This window comes from Capricornis sumatraensis, chromosome 13, assembly GCF_032405125.1.
Source record: "Capricornis sumatraensis isolate serow.1 chromosome 13, serow.2, whole genome shotgun sequence".
Lineage (NCBI taxonomy): Eukaryota > Metazoa > Chordata > Mammalia > Artiodactyla > Bovidae > Capricornis > Capricornis sumatraensis.
The window spans coordinates 28,460,461-28,480,637 of record NC_091081.1 but is presented as its reverse complement, the minus strand read 5'-3'; the positions used below and the strand labels follow the sequence as shown (position 1 = coordinate 28,480,637).

Sequence of the window (20,177 nt, the reverse complement as noted above, 5' to 3'; positions counted from 1 at the left end):
GTCAGCTGGCTGCTTCTGTCATGGTCTAAGGGGACACTGGCTTAGCACACTTCCTCAAGGGTGGATAGTCCAAGGGGGAGAAAGCCAGGACATGAGTGTACCCTGCCTTGGGACCAGGGGTAGCAAAAGAGGGCAACAGCAATGCGGCCACTGCCTTCCTAGACCACTGTACCCAACCAACAGCTGATGGGTCCTTTTTTCTCAATTCTAGTGTCTGTGCTCGTCTGAGGCAGTCATGCAAGATGACTGCTGTTTCTCACTGAGGGACCACCTGGTATAACTAATAAGCCCAAGAGTTTTCAAATTAAGCATACTTAATCATACTTTCTTCATAATTTGTTCCAGAATGGACTATATTATGTAATACTACTCTTTATAAATCTAAGTCTTCCAGTTAATTAGGTATCGGAGATTGCCTACAAGTGATCATGTTGGAAATATATTCAAGGATCCTTTATTAACACAGAACTAACTGAATTTACATTGATATATTTTCATACTCAAATAGAGCTACAGTAGGCAAAAGCTTTAGAAAGTGAAAAACAACATTATTAATAAAATAAAGATGTTGTTTTCTTGACTTAGAGTTCTCTCTGACAGGGGTTGACAAGCTGATCAGCAGGCCAAATCTGGACCACTGCCTGTTTTTCTAAGACTTGAGAACTAAGAATAATTTTTAGATTTTTAAGCAGTTAAAAAAGAATCACAAGAAGAATCATTTCATGTCATGTGAAATTATATACAAGTTTAATTTCACTGTCCAGAATAAAAATCTTATTGGAAAACCACCATTCATTTACAAACCTTCTGTGGCTGCTTTTTGCACAAGGACAGAGTTTTGTAGTTATGATTGAGAGCCTGTGGCTCCAAAGGCCTAACAATTTTATGTATGGACTTTACAGAAAAAGATCTGCCAACATCTTCTCTACAGTATAAAGAAAACATGCTCCTTCAGATAAGGCACTAAGAAAAAGCAAGAGAAAAAAAATCCCTCCAACTCATTAAATACAGTTGTGGGCCATGTAACTTTGCTGATCCCATCAGCCCAGCTAACACTGGGTCTATTTTCACAGACTTCTTATCACTTGTTCTCTTCATCTTGAGACTTCACCTATTTCACAAATTAGTCACTATTTCCTGATTTGATATAAACTCAAAACTGTAACTCTGTGGACTTGGCGCAGGCAAGAAGTTAGGAATTTCTTAAGATTTCTTCTATTTGGGAACATTCTGTGTCAAGTGATCCAGCTGGGTACTTTGGGAGATACAAACTTTAATAAGGCTTTGTCCTGTAGTCTAGTATAGTTTTGAAGGAGGGAAGCTTGGCCTAATCTTATAACAGCATATCTGGAGCAAACCCCAAAGACATGCTGAATTTTACATTTTAACATTTCACATACTTCTACATTTCTCCTGTGTTCGGGTTATAGGAGTGCTGCAGCATTGCAGATCTGGCCAAATTCTTTCAGTTACTTAAAGTGTTTTTCATTTTACAATGTTCTGCATATTTACAAAGAAATGTCTGGATTCTCCAGAGCACTTGGGGGTCATTTGTTAAGAAATCCCTTAAGCAACAATTCGACTAGGATGTAGTGACTGCTATAGAAAATTTAAAGGAAAAAACAGAAAACAACTCCCCCCGAATGAGTAGCTTTCAAAAATCAGTTGGGGAAGGAGTTTGTAAAAAATCAGCTAGTTATATGGTAATATTTTGTTAGAATATTTTTAATTTAGTATAAATATCTAGAAATCTAATTAACTGTGTTTTCAGTGACATTCAATTAATGATAATGTTGCTTGATAAGTATTTTATGAAGTTTTATGGTAATATTTTTTCCACGGAGTTTCAAAAGCTATAATTTCAATGAAAAATTAATGTGGAATAAAGTATGTGTTAATGTATAGATAGGAATCACCTTCCATTCCCAGCAAGGTTCTGAACGATTCCTTCACTCGAATCTCCCGTTAAAGGCAGCCCTTCTCAAAGTGGAACTCCTGCCCAGACCGGCACTTGTCACCTGCACGCTCCGATCAACCCCAGCCGGGATAACCCTTCCCTGAACCTCGACCCCCGCCACCAGGTAGTGCAAGATCGGGAAGCGGGTCGCACTTGCAGTTTCTTCACAGTTACCTCAGCGGCGCTCTTAGCGATCTGAAAGCTGGAGCTCTTGAAAAGCCCCACCACCTTCACCTGAAGCGGCTGTTCGGGTGGCGACCGCGAGATGCATGGAACTGACTGCTGCTGGCTCGCCATGCCTGCGCGCGGGGACTCCTGGGGTCACAAACACTGCGCGTCGCCAGGGCAACCACCGCTCAGCCCGCCCCCGCCGCTCGCGGGGAAGAGGGGGGCGGGGCGAGGGGCGGGGCGGTCGGCGAAGGCCCGGCCTTTCCTCAACTTTGCGCCTGTTGCTGTTGAGCCCGCGGAGAGGCGGGAGAGGGCCCATACGCGACGGCTACCAGGGACGAGCTTCGCAGAAAAGGAACACGGAGCCCACGTCCCGCGTGCCTCAGTCCGGTTCGCCGCTTCCCAGAACCTCGTCTGGGAGCCCCCACCCGCCCCCGCCTCTGGGATCCCTCTGCCCCCGCCCAGGGTCCTCCAGCGCGGCCGTTGCCTCCGGTAAGCGCCAGACTTCACCGCAGAGCGCCTTTCCGGGTTGGCGCGCCGCCAGATTGGGGCCCCGCCGGCCGGTTGCCTGGGTAACGCGGGAATCCGCCCCCAGGCGCGTGCACTTGGGCGCCGCGGCCTTCCGGGGAGCGCGGGAGCCGGGCGGCCACCTGTACGCAGTGCCCCGGGAGGAGAGCCGCCGCGCCCGTGTCCCCGCCGCGGCCGTCGCCCTGGAGGCCGAACAGTCCCGCGCCGCCGAGCGTCCGCGCCATGAAGCCCAACTTCACCCTGCGACTGAGGGTCTTTAACCTCAACTGCTGGTGAGTGCGCCCCGCAGCGCGGGTCTGAGGCCGCGTCCCCCCGGCATCCGCACTGCCAGAGGAAGGAGACCTTCCTCACATCCGGGCCACGGCGCTCCCCTGCCCTACAGCTTCGGGGTGCCAGCACCTCCACGGCCGGCCCCTGGCCCCAACTCCGGTACTGCCCCGGAGCGCCGAGCGCCCGCAGCCGTCACCTCCCCTCTGCGCTTCTCGTCCTCAGGGGCATTCCCTTCCTGAGCAAGCATCGCGCCGACCGCGTGAAGCGCCTGGGAGACTTTCTAAACATGGAGAGCTTCGACCTAGCTCTACTGGAGGAGGTGGGGTGCGGAACCGGGCTGCAGGGGGGGGCAGCGGGGGTGGGGGCGCTCTCCTAGGGGGAAGGACCGGGAAGGTATCTTTAACCCCTTCCCCCAGGTGTGGAGTGAACAGGACTTCCAGTACTTGAGACAGAAGCTGTTGCCCACCTACCCAGCTGCACACTACTTCAGGAGGTGAGCAGCCGACTGGCCTGGAAGCCTAGTTTCAGACCTTGAGGTGCTTGGCCCTGCCAGCCCCTCCTCCCTATGCTGCCTGCACCCTACTTCCTCTCCCCCAGCATCCTCTGCTCTGGGTGTGGAAGCAGAAGGTGGAATGAGGAAAATCTAGCTCTACAGCTCATCAGACTTACTCTCAGGCTGTCCTATCACCCCACACAAACAACTAACACTTTGTGAACTTCCATCAGCTGCAGAGAGAGAGAGAAAAAAAAAAAGTAGCTGATAAGAACTGGGAGACAATGGAGGGGGAAAGGGCTGGTTATTTTTCTCCCTGCTTTTGTGACTGCTAACCAGGATTTGGCTTTCAGCGGCATCATTGGCAGTGGTCTCTGTGTCTTCTCCAAACACCCAATCCAGGAATTCACCCAGCATGTCTTCACCCTCAATGGCTACCCCTACATGGTGAGCCTGATCTCCAACTGGTCCACTGCCCTCCCCCACCTCCTCTAACACATGGTAAAGGAGGTAACCTTCCCAGGACTGCAAGAGATGGGCAGAGAGAGGATGGCAGTGCTCTGAGTTCTGTCCCACTCCTGCCTGCAGATCCATCATTGTGACTGGTTCTGTGGGAAGGCTGTGGGGCTGCTGGTACTCCATCTAAGTGGCTTGGTGCTCAACGCCTACGTGACCCACGTGAGTGAAGCCCACAGTGCTTAGGGCTGGGAGAGGCAGCCTGGTCCTGGGAGGGAGAAGAGGGGACGCCTTTGGTGGAGTCGCCTTGGGGTGAGTTGTAGGGGCAGGATTCCTAAAGTCAGTAGGGAAAGTTCACACATATTTTACCAAGCACCATGGCAAGTGACAAACTTGATTTACACTTGCCCTTGGGACCTTGAGTCTCACCTGTTACTGTCTCCTCTATCTTGCGCAGCTCCATGCGGAGTACAATCGACAGAAGGACATCTACCTAGCACATCGCGTGGCCCAAGCTTGGGAACTGGCCCAGTTCATCCAGTGTGTGAGCCTGGGCTTAACAGGGGAAATAGGGTGGGATCGAGGGACTGAGTGGTGGCTGTAAGGTCCCACTTTTAGGGCAGAACTGATGAGGGAAGAATTCCTGCCTCACCATCTTGATTCCTCCAGCCACACATCCAAGAAGGCTGATGTGGTTCTCTTGTGTGGGGACCTCAACTTGCACCCAAAGGACCTGGGCTGCCGCCTGCTGAAAGAGTGGACAGGGCTGCATGATGCCTATCTGGAGACCCGGGACTTCAAGGTGAGGACCTGTCTAATTATTTCCCCACCTACACCCTCAGCCTCTTTCCCTCCTCCTTCCCCTGCATCCTCACTCAAGCCCACTCTTCACCTAGGGCTCTGAAGAAGGCTGTACAATGGTACCCAAGAACTGCTATGTCAAGCACCAGGAGCTGGGGCCATTTCCCTTGGGCATCCGCATCGACTATATACTTTATAAGGTCAGGCCTTTCCCCGCCACACCCACCGTGTCTCTTCATCTGTCACCAGCCTGTGCTGATCCTTTGTCCAGCTGGTCTACTCTTACATCACTGGCATCTGGAGAACAGATAGCCAGGAAATGGTTCTCTGGAAACATACTTCCAAATAGAAGTTTCTCTTTGGCCCTTTTCCTAGGCAGTGTCTGGGCTATACATCTCCTGTAAGACTTTCAAAACTACTACAGGCCATGACCCTTACAGCGGCCCCCCCTTCTCTGATCATGAGGCCCTGATGGCTACTCTGTGTGTGAGACACAGCCCCCCCCAGCACAACCCCAGCCCTACCCATGGTGAGTCATCCGCATCCCTTCCTTTGGCCCTTCTGCACCACCGGTACCCGCTCCACTCTGACCGTTATTCTGCCTTCCCACTCTCCTGCCTTGTTGTAGGACCAGCAGAGAGCTCGCCATTGACCAGTGTGCTAAGGGAGGCCTGGGCAGAAGTGGACCAGGGCATGGCCCAGGCTCACTGGTGGGCCACCATGGCCGGCTATGCAGTTGGTCTAGGGCTTCTTCTCCTGGCGTTGCTGTGTGCCCTGGCGGCCGGAGGATGGATGAGGGAAGCTGCTCTACTGCTCTGGACCCCCAACGTAGGACTGGTGCTGGGGGCAGGTGCCTTCTACCTCTTCCACATGCAGGAGGCCAAGGGCTTGTGTAAGACCCGGGCCGAGCTTCAGCATGTGCTGGGAAGGGCAAGAGAGGCCCAGGACCTGGGCCCAGAGTCCCAGCCAGCCCTGCTCCTAGGGCAGCAGGAGAGAGACAGAGCTGAGGAACAATAAAGCTTGACACTTTTGTGGCTCGGCCTTTTCCCTTATAGAGGCAGTGACTGGGGTCAGGGGTCAGTGTGACTGTCACAGTGTAGACCTTTGGGCTCCCACCCATCTGCCCTCCCTGCTCAGTCCCCACCTCACACCTGCAGCTAGCCAGAAGTCCTGTTTATGTCAGAAACTTTTTATTGTAAACACTGAGGCCCTCTCTCAGGCAGCCCAGATGAACACAGGATAGCACTGTCCTGTGGTAAGGCGGTCTTCCTGGCAGATAAGTCAGGCAGCCTGCCCTCTTCTAGCCCTGGACCCCTGGCTCTGAGGCCAGCTCACTGAGCCTGCGCTCCTCCTGGAAGCGGATGAGAGCATCTCGCTGGTTCACCACATCCAGCAGCTTCCGCAGGACCTGGTCCTCAGCCTGCCGATCAGCAGCTGTCTTTAGGGTTTCTGAAGGGAGGAGATGAAGCTTAGAGGACAGAGGATGCGGCAGAGAGGCACAAGAGGCACAGCCTAATCTTGGCCTGTGTGACTTCTACAACCCCTGCTGTTTCCCACCCTGTCAGACTGGCTTGTCAACACTAATGGTTTTTTAGCATTGTTTAGCTGCAACATCATTCTTAAAGGAAATCTGGTGTAAAAGCTCAGTTGTGCAGCTCTGACTGAAGGTTCAGAGTAGGGGCTTGGAGCCCCATCCTTTGGCGTCCTTCAGTTCAAGAGGCAATTCCAGAGGCATTTCAGCCTCAGAGGTACTCAGACTGGAGGACCTGGGCAGACTAGAGGACTGTTGCTGGGCAGTATCTGCAGTCACGAGGCTTGTGCAAATACCAGCCTCTCCCCACATCCTGCCTACCTTCCCGGTTCATGTAGGTTCGCAGCTCTTGGTCCAGCTGCCACTGTTTCTCCTCTAAGTTCAGCTCCTGCACTCTGTGGAGGGCAGGAATAGAAAAGGCACAGATGCCTAGGGTGAGCAAAGCCCTGGCTGGGGCCTGCCTGATGCAATGCCACTGTCCCCCACTCCCCAACCCTTACACCCCTTACGTGATCATGAGCTCAGCCTCCTCGGCCACCAGGCTGTTTTTCTTCTGAACAAGCTGTAACAGCTGTTCTACCCATAATGCCTTTTGCTTTTCGGGGGAACCTGATAAGGAAGAGAGGGGGCCAGTCAGGCCTCCAGCCAGGATCATAGGAGTCAAGGCATGAGGAATAGAGCCTGCTGTGAGTCAGACCTAGCAGTTTGCGGGTTGCTGGGGTCAGAACACAGTGCCAGGAGGCAGAGGTCTCCTAGTTTATCCCTCCCCTGTCTTTACTCACTGCTCTGGCTCCTCAAAGCCAGCTCCAGCTCTGTGCCCCTGGCCTCCAGCTCCCTTAGAGCAGCCTCAATCTCATTTAGTCGCCGCTGGATGGCCTGAGGAGTACAAAACAGGGCCCAGGAGTCTGGTGATTGCTCAGTAACAGAGTCCCAGAGGAGCACTGATCCCCAGTCGCAGTATTCTGACCCCATCAGAACCTCTGGGAACCCTGAGGCCGCACCTGAGCCTTGCAGAACCGCTTCATCTCCTCCTCCCTGGCCCGGCGCAGCAGAGTCCGACGCCACGTTGGATAATTGTTCATGGTGCCTGAGTTCTTAGCCAAGTTCCTCAGAAACTGTGACAGTCAGGTAGATAGGGGTTGGGGAAGCTCCCATTTAAGAAGGACCAGAAAGACCCTAGGCTGGAAGTGGGGTAAGTTCTGATAGAAAAGGTGGAGGCTTAGAGACATGAAATAGTCAAACCAGGCGAGAACGCATTTGGAGATATTTGGGCTCAGAAGAGGCCGGGTGCTGTGGGTTTCTCTTTGGTGAGGGGAAGTGTGTGTTGAGTGGATGTGTGCTGGCTTGGGCAGAATAGGTGGCCAGGTTCTTCCCACTCACCTGTTCCATGTCTGAGTCCAAAGGCACATCTTCCTCTTCCTCTGTTTCCTCTTCACTGGAGGAGGAACTCTCTTCTTCCCCTTTTTCCATGGCCTCAAGAACTGAGCAGGATGTGGACATGGGCTGGAATCCCCACGATCTCCTTCCCCATGCCCCACATCCCTGTCCAAGAATCCAAAAACCACCCACCCATCCCCACCCTGAGCCAGCAGCTACCCTGAGGGCTCTGGACTGGCATTCCCCAGCCCTTGAAGCTTGCTTCCAGGGCTTGGTGGGCCAAGGCAGAGCAGCTTCGGGGGGGCTTGGGTGGAGGCTCCATTTCCGGGTCAGGGGTGAGATGAAGGGAGGATAAACGCTGGCGTTCTGGGCTGGAGAGGCGGATCAGTCGACGGGTGGGCTGGCTGGGGTTTGGGACAGGACTGGTCCCTTGGTGGAAGGCCACGGGAGTCATGGGGCCTGATGGCATGTTATTCTCACTCGGCACGGGAAGGTCCTAGAAAAGCCACCAAATGTTCTGGTCAGTGACCTGCCCAGCATGGGCTGAGGCTGCCCCTTGAGAGAGATGTGGGCCCTGGCATTCATCCATTTGTGCCATTTACTGAACAATGTCAGGCAGTGTTCTGGATACTTGAAATACATCAGTAAGTAAAACAGGACAAAGATCTCTGCCATCATAGAGTTTACACTCCCGTGGAGGACATTCAGTTTCCCCCACTCACTCTGCTGGGCCGGGGAGCCCTTTCCTCCTCCTCACCCCCCCACCACACACTTCCACAGCTTTTACCTGACTCTCAGGACCTCTGTCGCTGCTATCTTCTTTGTGGCCTGTCTGAGGCAGGTGCTGGAGGCAGTAGAGATATCCTGAGAAGGTGGGAGAGGGAAGGAGGCATCAGACGTAGGCAGACCAAGGATCAGATAGTCAGTCTATCAGGGAAGGTGGGGGTGACAAGACTGCATTTGCTGGTGAATTTCTGCCAGCCTCCTGGTTTCTCAGAACCCCACATTTGGGGCTTTGGAGGGGACAGAGAAGACTGAGCTTGGGAGAAGAAAGCGTCATCTTCAGCTTGTTTGTCTACCTCATGCGCAGCACCCCAGTTCCTCTCCACTTTCAAGCTCCTGACCCCGCCTGGTAGGGCCAAACGCAAAGTCCCTCTGAATGCCTCCCAGGCCCACTCACCATCTCCTGGGTGCCGCCCATAGCCACCTGGCCATAATGTGGCCTCACAGATATGACAGCGGAAGCAGCTCCGGTGGAAGAAACAGCCATCAGCACAGAGGCGTTCCAGGATATAGAGGTGTTGCCCACAAAGTGCACACAGATCCTCAGCACTGGCCTGCAGTGACCCCCAGGTCCCAGGTCAGCTGGAGTCAAAGCCAGGGTCGGCCCTTCCCCTGAAACACCTCCCTGCCCTTCCCAGGCCTTTGCCTACAGACAGGGCCCCTGTGCTCACGTCCTGCTGCTGGGATGGCGGTGTCATTGGTTCATCAGGCTCTTGGACAGGTGGCTCCTCAGTACTTGGGGTCTCAGCCTCTATCTGGAAAGGCCGAGAGGTAGAGGGACAGGGTCAGTTAGGGAGTCGTGTGCAGATGAAAGAACTGGAAGGGAAAGGCAGTGAGACTGGGTGGGGGGCTGGGTACAGGAGTTTGGGTAGCAAGCAAGACAGGACGTGGGTGAGCACCTCAGGGAAGGGACTGTCCAGCCCTTGCATGCATTTACCTCCAGGCGAGGCTTCTTGCCACCAGCATCCTCCCCATTTTCCTGCAACAAGTCCTACATTCTAAGCATGGGCTCTGAGCCCCACACTTCTCCTTTCCCCCATCCTGGATGTCGTCCTCTTCACCTCAGGGAACCCCACTGCCCAGCCCAACCCCACCCAAACTCTCCACCTGAGTCCGGGTCCGTTGCAGGGTCCTCTGCAGTTTGCCAAGGAATAGTACAGCAGTGGCAGCGCCTGGGGAGCCTTGGCTGACCGAGCCTGTGAGGAGAGTCGTAGAGATCAGGGGAAATACTATATCCCCAGAAGTGAGCTATGAGCCAGCCCAGAAGGCTAAAGGATACCTCTCCCAGGATGTCCCTTATAGGGCGCTCTCTCCCTCGCTGTCTGTCTGTCCCTCTCTCACACACACACACCCTTGTCGTCCCACCCTCATCTTCCAGCTCACCTGGGTTGTGTGGTGTGCTCTTGAAGGCACTATGGAAGTGGCTGAGGTAGGCAATGAGGCCCAGTGGGTCACTCCCTGCCACCATCGCCTGTGCGGACAACACTGGTGTGATGCCTAGCTCATGCTCTGCCATCTTCAGCGCCCAAGAAGTAGCTTCCAGAGCCCCCATTCCCTGGATCTCGGAGGGTTCTCTATGGGGCAGCAGGGAGAAAGGTCAGTGGGAGACCAAAACTTGAGCCCACGGAAAGGGGAGACAGCAGCAGGGGAGGGATAGCGGGAAAGGGAGGCAAGGGGAGGAAGGGTTTTTATTCTCCGCCACACACCCACCACCACCCAGCCAATTACAACGGCTTCTGGCCTTGGGGGGCCTCCACCACTCACAGAGCTCTCCCTATTGAATGGATGCTCACGGGCAAAGGGGCAGGAGTACTATCTCTAGGGAGGTGAAGTGACTAGAGCAGAATTATTAGCAAGTGATGGTGCTGGGACGCAGTGGCTGTGCCCTTCCTACATGGTGATCCCCTGCCATTCCACACTGCCTGGCGGGGGGCAGCACAGAGGCATGGAAGAGAGGGAGGGTCTATCAGGGACCCCCAAGCCCAATCCCTGACTTACAGAAGGGCGGGCCGCAGCCGGTGCACCAGGGCGCACAGAGCCAGCCCATCAGCCCAGGAGGAAGACAAGTCAGTGACATGGACACCGGGGTACCCAGCTGTCTGTTCCTGGCACCAGCGCAGCAGCTCCTCCTGGGAGCCCACTGCCCCTAGGAAGAGGAGGCTGCGCTTGTACCCAGGGCACCCCAGCCCACAGACAGAGCCCAGCTGCTGGCTGTGGGGTCTGTATGGGAGCCAGAAGCAGGGACCCACCCCGACTGAGCACCAGCCTAAGAATGTGAGCAGCACCTCCTTCATCCCCATTTTCTCATTTGAAAAAAAATCTTTGGGGGGAATAAAGTGAAATCACTGCTAGCCACAGAGAGGCCAGCAGGCTATGAACTGAGGGGCAAAGGAAGCCCAGTGGCTGAAAGGAGAGGAAGGTTTGGGGGTCTGCCAGGTGGGAAGGGGCAGGACAGCCGAGAATGCGGCACGGCTGCCATCCAGTGTTTCAGAGGTGGTTAAAGTGCTGAAATACTCCGCAAAGGCTGCCAAACGGCTGCTGTGAAGCGCCCGCTGCCCTTTGCTCTCCAGGACGCCCCCAATCTCCACCCCCCAACCCAGTGGGGCTCCAGCACTCTGCTCCCTGCTGCCAGCGGCTGCAACTGCTATCGGTGCTTACGCATCACTGTTCGGTCAATGTTTTAGACGTGCCCCTGGAGGAGGCCTGCTCACCAGTGGCTGGCTTTCCGGAGTCTGTCTTGTCACTCATCTTCTGCACAGGCTCCTTGGCCTCCACGTCGTACAGGTCTCGTACCTACGGCAGCCCCTTTCAGGTCTCCAGGCGGGCTCACCACACACCCGCTCAGCCCATGGGGAAGGGCTGCCTGGGTGGGGCTCACCCAGAGGGACAGTGGCTGCAGGGATCAGGAGGCAAGGCCTGCCCTGGGGTGGAGTGCTGACCTGACTGGGGGTCACAGCCCGCAGGTTCAGGTTGGGGTAGCGGGTGGCGGGGTCCAGCCCATACTGCGCCACGTTGCGGTGCATGTTCTCTGGGGACGTCTGTGACAGGAGCTGGTACAAGCTCTCTCTGGGGGATGAGGGTGAGGGACAGGCACGAGCAGGAGGGCACCATTAGCGCTCACCCCTCAACCACCACCGGGCCTTTGCCTTGTTCTCCTTTATCCACTCCCCCATCTACTCACCCAGCATCTCCGAACCTATTTCTGAGTCTTGTCCCACATCCAGCCCTGCCCTGCCCCACCCCCCAACTCAGGCCTCACCTCTCTGCTAACACCTCTAGGGGCCCAGCGCCCTCTGCCCACCGCTTCACCATCCAGGCGGCATCAAAGGCTGCCAGGAAGCCCCGGGCCACTCCAGTGCCCAGGGGCCAGAAGGGCTGCAGGGCCAGAAGGACAAGAAACAGTTCAGTGAGAGCCCAGCAGAGGGCCCAACCCAACAGGGTTGCCGGAGCCCACGTGCCCCCGAGGCCAGAGCAGGGGCCCCCATGACACCACCAGGCCACCCTCAGCTCCTCTTTACAACAGTAAACCTTTTATTACCCTCCCCTTCCATGAGGCCACTTCCTGCCCTACCTAACCAGGGAATCCCCGTGCCTCCTTACGCGGAATCCAGAGAGCCACCCCCCAATCAGGGAACACTGAGCCCTCACCTCCACCAGACAGTCCCCGACCAGCCCCAGCAGCAGGCGGGTGCCGTGCCTCTCCTGCACCCGAGCAGAGCTCTCTGCCCGCATCATGCTTGTGAAGTCAAAGGCAGAGACGTCCGGCCGCCCGTGGGCGTCCTGGGCAAACTCCAGCTTCCCAAGCTTGCCGTGGGTGGCGAAGTCGGCAGCTGCCCGAGCAAAGCGCTGCAAAGCCTCGGGCACCACGTTGGCGCTGCCCAGCAGCCGTTCAGTATCGGGCCAGTCCTGCATGGCCAACAGATCAGAACCATCAGTGTCCTGTCCCCTCAGGTATAGTAGGTACACATCCTGAGGCCCCAGGAATGGGCTCCCCCAGATTACACAGCAGTTGGTGGCTGAGCTGGGACTAGACATGAAAATCCTGCCTTCCAGGCCCAGCATCATTACATGTGTTCAACTAGTTCATTCAGCAGATACCGCCAGGGTGCTTACTACATAGAAGGCACCATTCTAAGCTCTGGGAATCGTCAGCAAGGAAGAGACAGACAAAAACCCTCGTGGAGCTTAGTCCTCATGGAATGCAGTGCTGGGACTGGTATATGGCGTTGACCCCAGAATAGGATTCAAGTGGCCATGGAAGTCTCAGAGAAGAAGAGCTTACTGAGGTAGAGAAAGTGTCACTGCAGACAGGATGGACTCCCTCCACCCCCAGGGGGAGACCATGTCCAGGCCTGGGCCCCACCTCCCAGGGTCCACCATTCAGTCCCTCCCTGCCTGGGCCCCACCTGACGCAGCACTCCCAGCCGTAGGAGGCACTGCTTCTTGGCTGTCATCACAAAGTAGTGGGTGTCATCCTTGTAGTACACGATATTCTCCAGATCAATGCCTGTGGGGTCAGGGCAGGGTGCAGGGGATGCGTCTCCTCTCATTATGTGTCACTTCTCCAAATACCCCAGACATGCCTGACCTCTGAGCTGGGATCACAGCTTAGCCTGCAGTGGGTCCTCCCTACACAGGGACCCATGAGTTCTGGTGGCACCATGGGCCATCTATCTCAGGCCCAGCAGATGGAGGAGCAAAGAGAGAAACTTGGGTGGAGTGGCAGCGGGGAGACATGTACCACACGGTCACAGGCTTGCAGAGGACAGCCTGGTTTCTCCATATGAGATGCGTGGTAGTGTGAAGCCAAAGAAAACCTAGAACACCTCTGGAAGTACCACTTACACTTTGAATTTATGTCACTTTTATATTGAAGCCTATGTACACAAGCACAAAGCAAAAGCCCATGCATTTGGCAAGAGATTTCTAAGACTTGTCATGCTGGGTGACCAAGTGCGGTTGTGCCTGCTGATTTCCCTGGGGGCTCAGGTTCTTTGCTGCCAGGACCACAAAGATGGACAAGTGTGGGATTCTTTGAACTGTGGACAGGTCTAAGAGAATCGGGAGCTAGGCCATAGTCAGGCACTCGGAAGGGAAACCCTGTGCGGAAGGGCCCTGACCTGTAGCTTTGAGCAGGCTCTGGAAGAAGCTCTGGTTGTAGATCCTGGCCACACCACTGATCTCGGGCACCTGTGTCTCTTCCACGGTGCGCCCGTTCACAAAGTTAGCCGTGATGCCAATTGCCAGTTTGCCGCGCATTTCTCGCACTGTGAAGCCTAGAGGTGAGGACAGGTGGGGAGTGGCCGGAGGATGAGGGGTGTAACAGCCTAGAAAGGCCCAGGAGGAGCTCAAGATGCTGGCTTCTTCAAGGGAAGGGATCACTCACCTTCAGGGACAAATTTACCTCCAGCCGCAGAGATGAGGACATCAAATTCATACTTGGCCAGTTGGGCTGGGGGACTGGGCTGGAGCTGAGCACGCCAACCACTCCCTGGGGCAGAGGATGTGAGTGGTACAAAGATATAGAAAACTGAAGGGGTCTCTATATTCCCAGGACAATCCAATGAAATAAATAAACATTTAAAAGGTTTTGTGGTTTACAAAGCAGTGACACACTGTCAATCAAATGACACCTTCACAACAGCCATGGAAAGGAGGTGAGGAAAGAAATACTTCACATTTTACAAAAGCCCAAAATGAGACTCAGAGGGGTTTGAAAAAGGCCAGGCTGTGAGAAAGGGAGACTCAGCTGACTCCCAACCTTACCCTTTTTCTTTTGCAAGGCCAGGGTATCCTTGGTACATGGGGGTTCTCAAGAGCAGAGAAGCACTTACCCTTTTTGGGAGGAGGCTGCAGGCCAGTGAAAGTGATGCCCCAGTGGATTTCCACCCCCAGCAGTAATGCCACTTTCAACAAGAGGAGCTGCAGTTGCCGGATGCCTGGAAGGGAGAAGACATTAGCGACAGGGACCCCAGGATCCTACAGCCTCCCCAGACACCAGTGTGTACCTGGTCTGGGCTGGAGAAGGTCTTAGAGCTCACTCAGTCCAAGTGCCCGTTTTACAGGTGAGGGACCTGAGTCCTGAAAGCCATCTGACTGCAGTGAATCTTGACCACCCTGCCCTGGGCTGACCCCCACCTACTGGCCTGTCTCTAGGCCCAGGCTCATCCGCCCCTCCAGGCCACCACACGGTGCTCACTGATGTGGTCCAGGGAGCCTGTGCAGAAGCGCCCATAGAACTTCTTGGCGCCGAGTGCCCGAAGGTCGTGGATGGTGAAGGGCCAGAGGTGGAGCACGTTGTGGCGAGAGAACTTGGTGCGCTTTTCCACCAGCACCACTCGGGCCCCCAGCATCGCCAGCTCCACAGCAGCCCGCAGACCGCAAGGTCCCGCCCCCACCACCAGGCACTGCGAACACACAAGGCAGCACAGGCATGGCGGGCCCCCTCCTCTGACTCCGCCCACTCTCCAAGCCCCGCCCCAGGCACTGAGACACACCTTAGTGCCGGTGCAGGCCCGGCCCTGCTGGTAGACCTGCTGGCTCGCTCTCTTGTCCAGCTTGGCCCACAGCGACTTAGCACTCCAGTAGTTGAGCTGGGCCTTGATCTTGTGGTACTGGGAGAGCCCCCCACCAGGCTCCAGCCCTAGGGCCCCACATAGCCCTTGGAAGCTGCTCAACACATCCTGGCACAGCTGGGCCTGCAAGAAGCTCTCAAAGTGGGCATGCGCTGGGTTGGTGGAGGTGGGTGAGGCCATGGAGACCCCAGGGAGGGGTTCCTGGGGAGGGGCAGAGGCACGTGGTTGCTGGAAAGAAGAAGAGATTGCAAGAGGCTGGAGAAAGGAGGAAGGGAAAAGGAAGAGGAGAAGAAGGCAGTGTGGTGTCCCCAGGGAGCTCCGGGTCCTACCCAGATGGGCTCCTCTCCTCTCTGTCAGCTGCTCCACAGACAGCCGCAATCCGTTCCACTTCAAGTAAAATCTGCCAAGTTTGGAAATGAAAAATCATCAGTCCTGAGCCCAGGGGGCCTGCAGAAAGCTAGGGAGCCTCCCACTCAGCCTTCTCAGCCAGGAATCTCCAGGCTCTACTCCATCCCTGGGGGACAGCAGTTCTTACCCCGCCTTCAGCGAGGCCCTGTGAGGCCCTGCAAGCAGGCCGGGAGAATTTCTCAGACATGAAGAGGGCAGGGTGTCAGAGAAATGGGCTTTCCTTGCAGTACAGACAGGGACAGATCTAATATCTGCAACCCCAGCTGCCAGGCACACACACTGTCCCATCTCACCCCATGCCTCCCTGTGCCCCGCAGCCCTCAACGGACTCAGTGTGCCGTTGGGTGTGGTGTGTCTTATGCCAGGGGCAAAGTTTTCCTCCTTAGCACTTGCCATTGCCTCTTAAAGGGGAGGAGGAGGTGGTGGTGGTGGTTTAGTCGCTAAGTTGTGTCCAACTCTTGGGACTCCATGGACTGTAGCCCACTAGGCTCCTCTGCCCATGGGATTCTCCAGGCAAGAACTCTGGAGTGGCTTGCCATTTTCTTCTCCAGGGGATCTTCCTGACCCAGGGATTGAACCCAGGTCTCCTGCATTGCAGTCAGATTCTTTACCGACTGAGCCTGGAGGGAAGCCCCTTCTCTAACCACGTAGGATCTACTTCCCACCACCAAACTACCTTAACAGACAGCCCCAGGATGTTGCATCTGTCTGGTGACAAACAACTAGGCCTATTTCTGACTCACTGTGGTCAGAATACTTCCCCTGTGACTTGCTACTGCTCCAGTGGCCACAAGACCGTTCGGGGAGTTGCGGGGGGCGTCAGAGCAGCAGGATTCGCTCCGCCCAGCTTCTCTCACTCCCACAGACACCCCGCCCCATCCCTGCTCGCTCTCCCAGGAATCTCTCCAGACAAGGCTTCTCTTTGTCCCCTTCTCCCTCGCTGGGGCACCCACCCACGCAACTTGAGGGGTGGCAGAGCTTTCTCACGTTGGGACCAGGAGGAATCAGAGGGTAAGGGGATGTGGTTGCCCACGGGGGAGTTAAGGACGGTGGTGGCCTAGCCCAGGGAAGACCCTTGAGCTGATCCCCCTGACCCCATCAGTCGCCTCCCCGGTCCCAGCCCGGAGCCCCGCAGGCCAGGCCCAGGCAGGAGATTAAAATCACAGCCACAGGTCACCTGGATGAGGCGGACTGAATGTCAGTAAGAGCAAAGGTCTCTCTTGGAAGGTGGAAAGGAGGAAGACCTCAGCGAAGTGGGGAGAGGGGCGACCCAATCTGGAAACACCAAGACAAAGAATGTGCGAGCTGTAGGGCGGTCCAGAAGGATGGAGGGAGCTGGACCACTGGCAGCGGGCGGTTGGGAGTACTCACACTCTGGACCGTAAAGTTTGGGAGGGGCTGGGCAGGACGGAGGCGCAGAGAGACTGCGCCTGACGGGCCAGGCGGGATTCACGAGGGCCTCGAGCCACATTTCCCAGGAGGCGCATCCCTTACCCCCACCCCGGGACCCCGCGGGTCGGGGGGCGCACATTTGGCGCAGCTGGACAACTTACCGGGGGGCTTGGGAGCCCGCAGGGGTCTCTTCCTGCCAGGCGGGCGTGCCAGTCCGGGCGGGTTGGGAGGCGGGGACAGAGGAAGGAGGGTGGAGGAGGAGGAACGGGGGGTGGAAGAGGCAGAGGAGGCGCGGACCAAAATCTGGGGTTGAGGGCCGCGGGCCGGTGCGCGCGACCGGCGAGTCTAGCTGGACGTGGGCTTCGGCCAAGCACGCTCAGCCGGCAGAGACTTTATTGGAGCCTCATTAACATCTCATTAGCAGGCGATCCCCGGCTGGGGGCAGCCAGGGGCCCGCCCACGGCTGCAGGGTGGTGCCCGAGGGCGTGGCGCCGCAGACGCAGTGTTCCGGCTAGGGGCGGGAGACCCCGGCCCAGCCTAGCCCGGTCGCTTAAGCCAAGGGTCGGAGGCTCCGGGAGCCCGGCAGCACACCAGCGGCGGAGGTTCCGGGATCCCGACAGCACACCAGCGGCGGAGGCTCTGGGAGCCCCGCAGCACACTAGCGGCCTCCGGCTCCATTCCGGAGCCTGCGCCTAAAAGCTTGTCCTTCCCAGGCGGGCGAGGCAACCCGGCCTTGCGCAGTACCTACTGAGCTGCCGCCTCCGAGCCCTGGCCCGGAGAAGGAGCTCGCACTGAGCAAGAAGTTTGCAGAAGCTTTAGAGTAGCGCCGAAGTATCTGCGTCCTTTACACCTCTTCTACGAGGAGATTCACGGCCCGGGTACTCCACGATGGATCCAAGCTCGGTGTCCACCTACCCTGCAACCAGTCTGCACCCAGACCCGAGCTGAGGGCATCCAGCACGGACGCAAAGTCCTGGAAACTCGGCAATCTGCAGCGTCCACAGCGGCAGAAGTGAGAAGGCAAGAAGGTCTTGAGGTGGGGCTGGGGGACCACTTCTAAGACAGGCGGAAATGAGAAGGGTGTAAATGAGAGGCTAGTTCCCCAATAGTCAAGAATGCCTGAGAGAAAGGACCCACAGAACTGTTTGGTACCAACTTCCTCATATTCCCAATGAGGAAACAACTGAATGTGAAGGCACTCTTCCAAGGTCATTCAACTAGTTAATATTAATAAAACATCAGTTTTCCTTTATTAAACGTCTATTATGAATATTAATCTCAATGATCACAAATGTCCCGTTTTACTGAAAAGGAAACCGAGGGTCACCCATGGCAAAGTTGCATAGCAAGTGGCAGAGCTGGTATGGGACCCAGGTCTATCTAACACCACACCAGTGTTGATCTAATGTGACAAGTGAAAGGCTGGCATCCTGAGAGACTGTTTCTTGTTTAGAGGAAGTGACACCATTACACTGGAAACACAAAACAGAGGAATGAATGGCACTGGAAAGAGCTGGGGACCCTATGGCTCTCCCCTCTTTATTTTCATTTTGCATTCCCTGGAAACCCTCTGAGACCCAGTAAAACCTATATACACACTGCTCCCAGCTTGAGATGAGAAGCAGGGAAGGGGAAATGCCTGCTTTCTGCCAGCAGAGGCAGGGAATTGAGCCAGGTCCAGCTCAGGAAACCAGGGCAGTCTCCCAGCTGGGCCCATCCTAGCTCTTGTATATGACTAGTCATTTGGCTTGAAATCAATTTGCCAAATATGAGACACACCCATATTTAAATACATTGTGTCAGAAGGATTCTAAGTCCATTCTGAATGGGTTACCTGTTTTAGAATCATTCCATTTCCCTTTCATTAGTAGATTGTAAATAACCAGCCGCTCTGACTTTGAGGTTAGCAGAGGCCCAGCATGGTCTGGCCGTTGACTCAATGACTTGTATCTCAACCAAATAGGGGTTTGCGGCTCTCCAAATGACAGAAGGTAAAATTTGTCTTTAAAAAAAGATCACAGAATAATGACTTCATCAATGCTTAAAAATAACTGCTGACTTGGAGTTTCACTCTATGTTAATTAAAGATACACGGTAGAGCAGAGAGCAATGGGAAATGGTTTTTAATCTTGAAGATCTGGCCAGATGGCAGCTTTACTTCACATGAATTTAAGTGACCTTGAAAAGTCACCAACCACTATGTTTCAGTCTCAGCTCTAAATGGAGGCACTTTAATTACTGAACTTCTTCAATCCATTTTGATTCTAAAATCCTGTTACTCAATGTTGGTGATTCTAAGAAATGTACAGTCTAGAAGGCCCAAAACAAATTCCATTTTAGACTTTCTTCAAAGACAGTCATGAGCCACATTATTGAGTCACGATCCATATTACATGTGTATACAAAACTAAAAATACTGGCACAAACACACTAGCTAATTTATGCTGGGTCAAATAAGTGGCTGATACGTGAAAAGTCAGTTGGGTTTTTTGTTGGTTATTGGCCATGTGGCACATGGCCTGTGAGATCTTAATTCTCTGACCAGGGATCAAACCCAAGCAGTGGATATGCTGAGTCCCGACCACTAGACTGCCAGGGAATTCCACGAAAAGTCACTTTAAAAGAATCTCAGGACTTCCCTGGTGGTTCAGTGGTTAAGAATCTGACTCTCCAACTGGCAGATGGTAAAATGTCTTTAAAAAAGATCACAGAATAATGATCTGACTGCCAATTCAGAGGACATAGTTCCATCCCTGATCTGGGAAGATCCCATATGCATTGGGGCAGCTAAGTCTGTGGGCCACTGTGACTGACCCTGTGCTCTAGAGCCTACAAGTGGCAACTCCTGAAGCCTGCGTGCCTAGAGCCTCTCCTCTGCCAACAGGAGAAGTCACCACACTGAGAACCCTGCCTCCCGCAACTAGATAGTAGTCCCTGTGTAGTAACAAAGACCCAGCGCAACCAAAAATAAATACACATTTTAAAAAATAATAAAAGAATCCCATTCGAATGATTTTGCCAATAAATCAGGTGAGTAGTGGCCTAGGTTAGAAACCTGAGCCATTAAAACAGGGTTCCTTTCCTCTAATTTACACCACATTGTCTTTCTGCAATGCCATCCTTACCTCAGCTCCCATCCTTTCATCTCCTCAACCTGGAGTCAGAAACTGGATCCTAATACTGCAGGTGATGGTTCTATACCATCCTATACATGACTTTACACCCGGAGGTCAGTGTGTTCAAACGCCACAGTCCTGGGTCAGGAGCCACAGCTGCCGTCTAACCAAGCAGACACAGCTCCTAATGTAAAATAATTACCGGCTGAGTCCAAAGTGTAGCGTGCTGTGGACAGATATGAAAGGTGGCTTGCCTGAGATTAAAGGGTAGGAGAGAATTAGAGGGTGAGGAAGTGACACTTGCACTGAATTCTGACAGATG

At 54.7% G+C, this 20,177-nt stretch overlaps 3 protein-coding genes across 3 annotated transcripts in view; 1 reads left to right on the top strand and 2 right to left on the bottom strand.

The window, feature by feature from the left end:
- The window catches only part of PPIL6 (peptidylprolyl isomerase like 6), a 36,061-nt gene extending 33,807 nt beyond the window's left edge, over positions 1-2,254 (bottom strand). The window contains exon 1 of the mRNA XM_068985476.1: positions 2,132-2,254. Within this exon, the coding sequence (XP_068841577.1) occupies positions 2,132-2,254 (123 nt within the window). The remainder of the gene's footprint in view (positions 1-2,131) is intronic.
- Positions 2,255-2,782: 528 nt separating this feature from the next.
- SMPD2 (sphingomyelin phosphodiesterase 2) lies at positions 2,783-5,690 on the top strand. The gene is made up of 10 exons (XM_068985313.1): positions 2,783-2,925; positions 3,146-3,242; positions 3,340-3,416; positions 3,770-3,863; positions 4,005-4,094; positions 4,330-4,412; positions 4,542-4,674; positions 4,769-4,873; positions 5,049-5,202; positions 5,302-5,690. Exons 1-10 carry the CDS (start codon positions 2,876-2,878, stop codon positions 5,688-5,690), a joined length of 1,272 nt encoding a protein of 423 aa, XP_068841414.1. The 5' UTR covers positions 2,783-2,875.
- A 283-nt stretch (positions 5,691-5,973) lies between these two features.
- Positions 5,974-15,119, bottom strand: MICAL1 (microtubule associated monooxygenase, calponin and LIM domain containing 1). Its single transcript, XM_068985048.1, has 24 exons — positions 14,862-15,119; positions 14,564-14,771; positions 14,199-14,303; positions 13,751-13,855; positions 13,485-13,640; positions 12,771-12,871; positions 12,013-12,270; positions 11,624-11,739; positions 11,304-11,430; positions 11,076-11,157; positions 10,363-10,510; positions 9,748-9,938; positions 9,472-9,560; positions 9,302-9,343; positions 9,036-9,119; positions 8,762-8,918; positions 8,369-8,445; positions 7,801-8,077; positions 7,585-7,685; positions 7,206-7,319; positions 6,987-7,080; positions 6,714-6,813; positions 6,526-6,599; positions 5,974-6,122 (listed from the first exon to the last, which is right to left on the bottom strand). Exons 1-24 carry the CDS (start codon positions 15,117-15,119, stop codon positions 5,974-5,976), a joined length of 3,213 nt encoding a protein of 1,070 aa, XP_068841149.1.
- Between the last annotated feature and the right edge of the window lie 5,058 nt (positions 15,120-20,177).

What these genes read in the sequence shown, in the direction of transcription:
- SMPD2 (XM_068985313.1), top strand. Translation starts at nt 2,876, where the DNA reads ATGAAGCCCAACTTCACCCTGCGACTGAGGGTCTTTAACCTCAACTGC. An exon ending in ACCTAGCTCTACTGGAGGAG is followed by an intron (nt 3,243 to 3,339) that starts GTGGGGTGCGGA and finishes CCCTTCCCCCAG; the next exon opens with GTGTGGAGTGAACAGGACTT. An exon ending in TCAACGCCTACGTGACCCAC is followed by an intron (nt 4,095 to 4,329) that starts GTGAGTGAAGCC and finishes TATCTTGCGCAG; the next exon opens with CTCCATGCGGAGTACAATCG.
- MICAL1 (XM_068985048.1), bottom strand. Translation starts at nt 15,119, where the DNA reads ATGGCCTCACCCACCTCCACCAACCCAGCGCATGCCCACTTTGAGAGC. An exon ending in AGGCTCCCTGGACCACATCA is followed by an intron (nt 14,304 to 14,563) that starts GTGAGCACCGTG and finishes TCTCCCTTCCAG; the next exon opens with GCATCCGGCAACTGCAGCTC. An exon ending in AGCGGTTCTGCAAGGCTCAG is followed by an intron (nt 7,081 to 7,205) that starts GTGCGGCCTCAG and finishes TGTACTCCTCAG; the next exon opens with GCCATCCAGCGGCGACTAAA.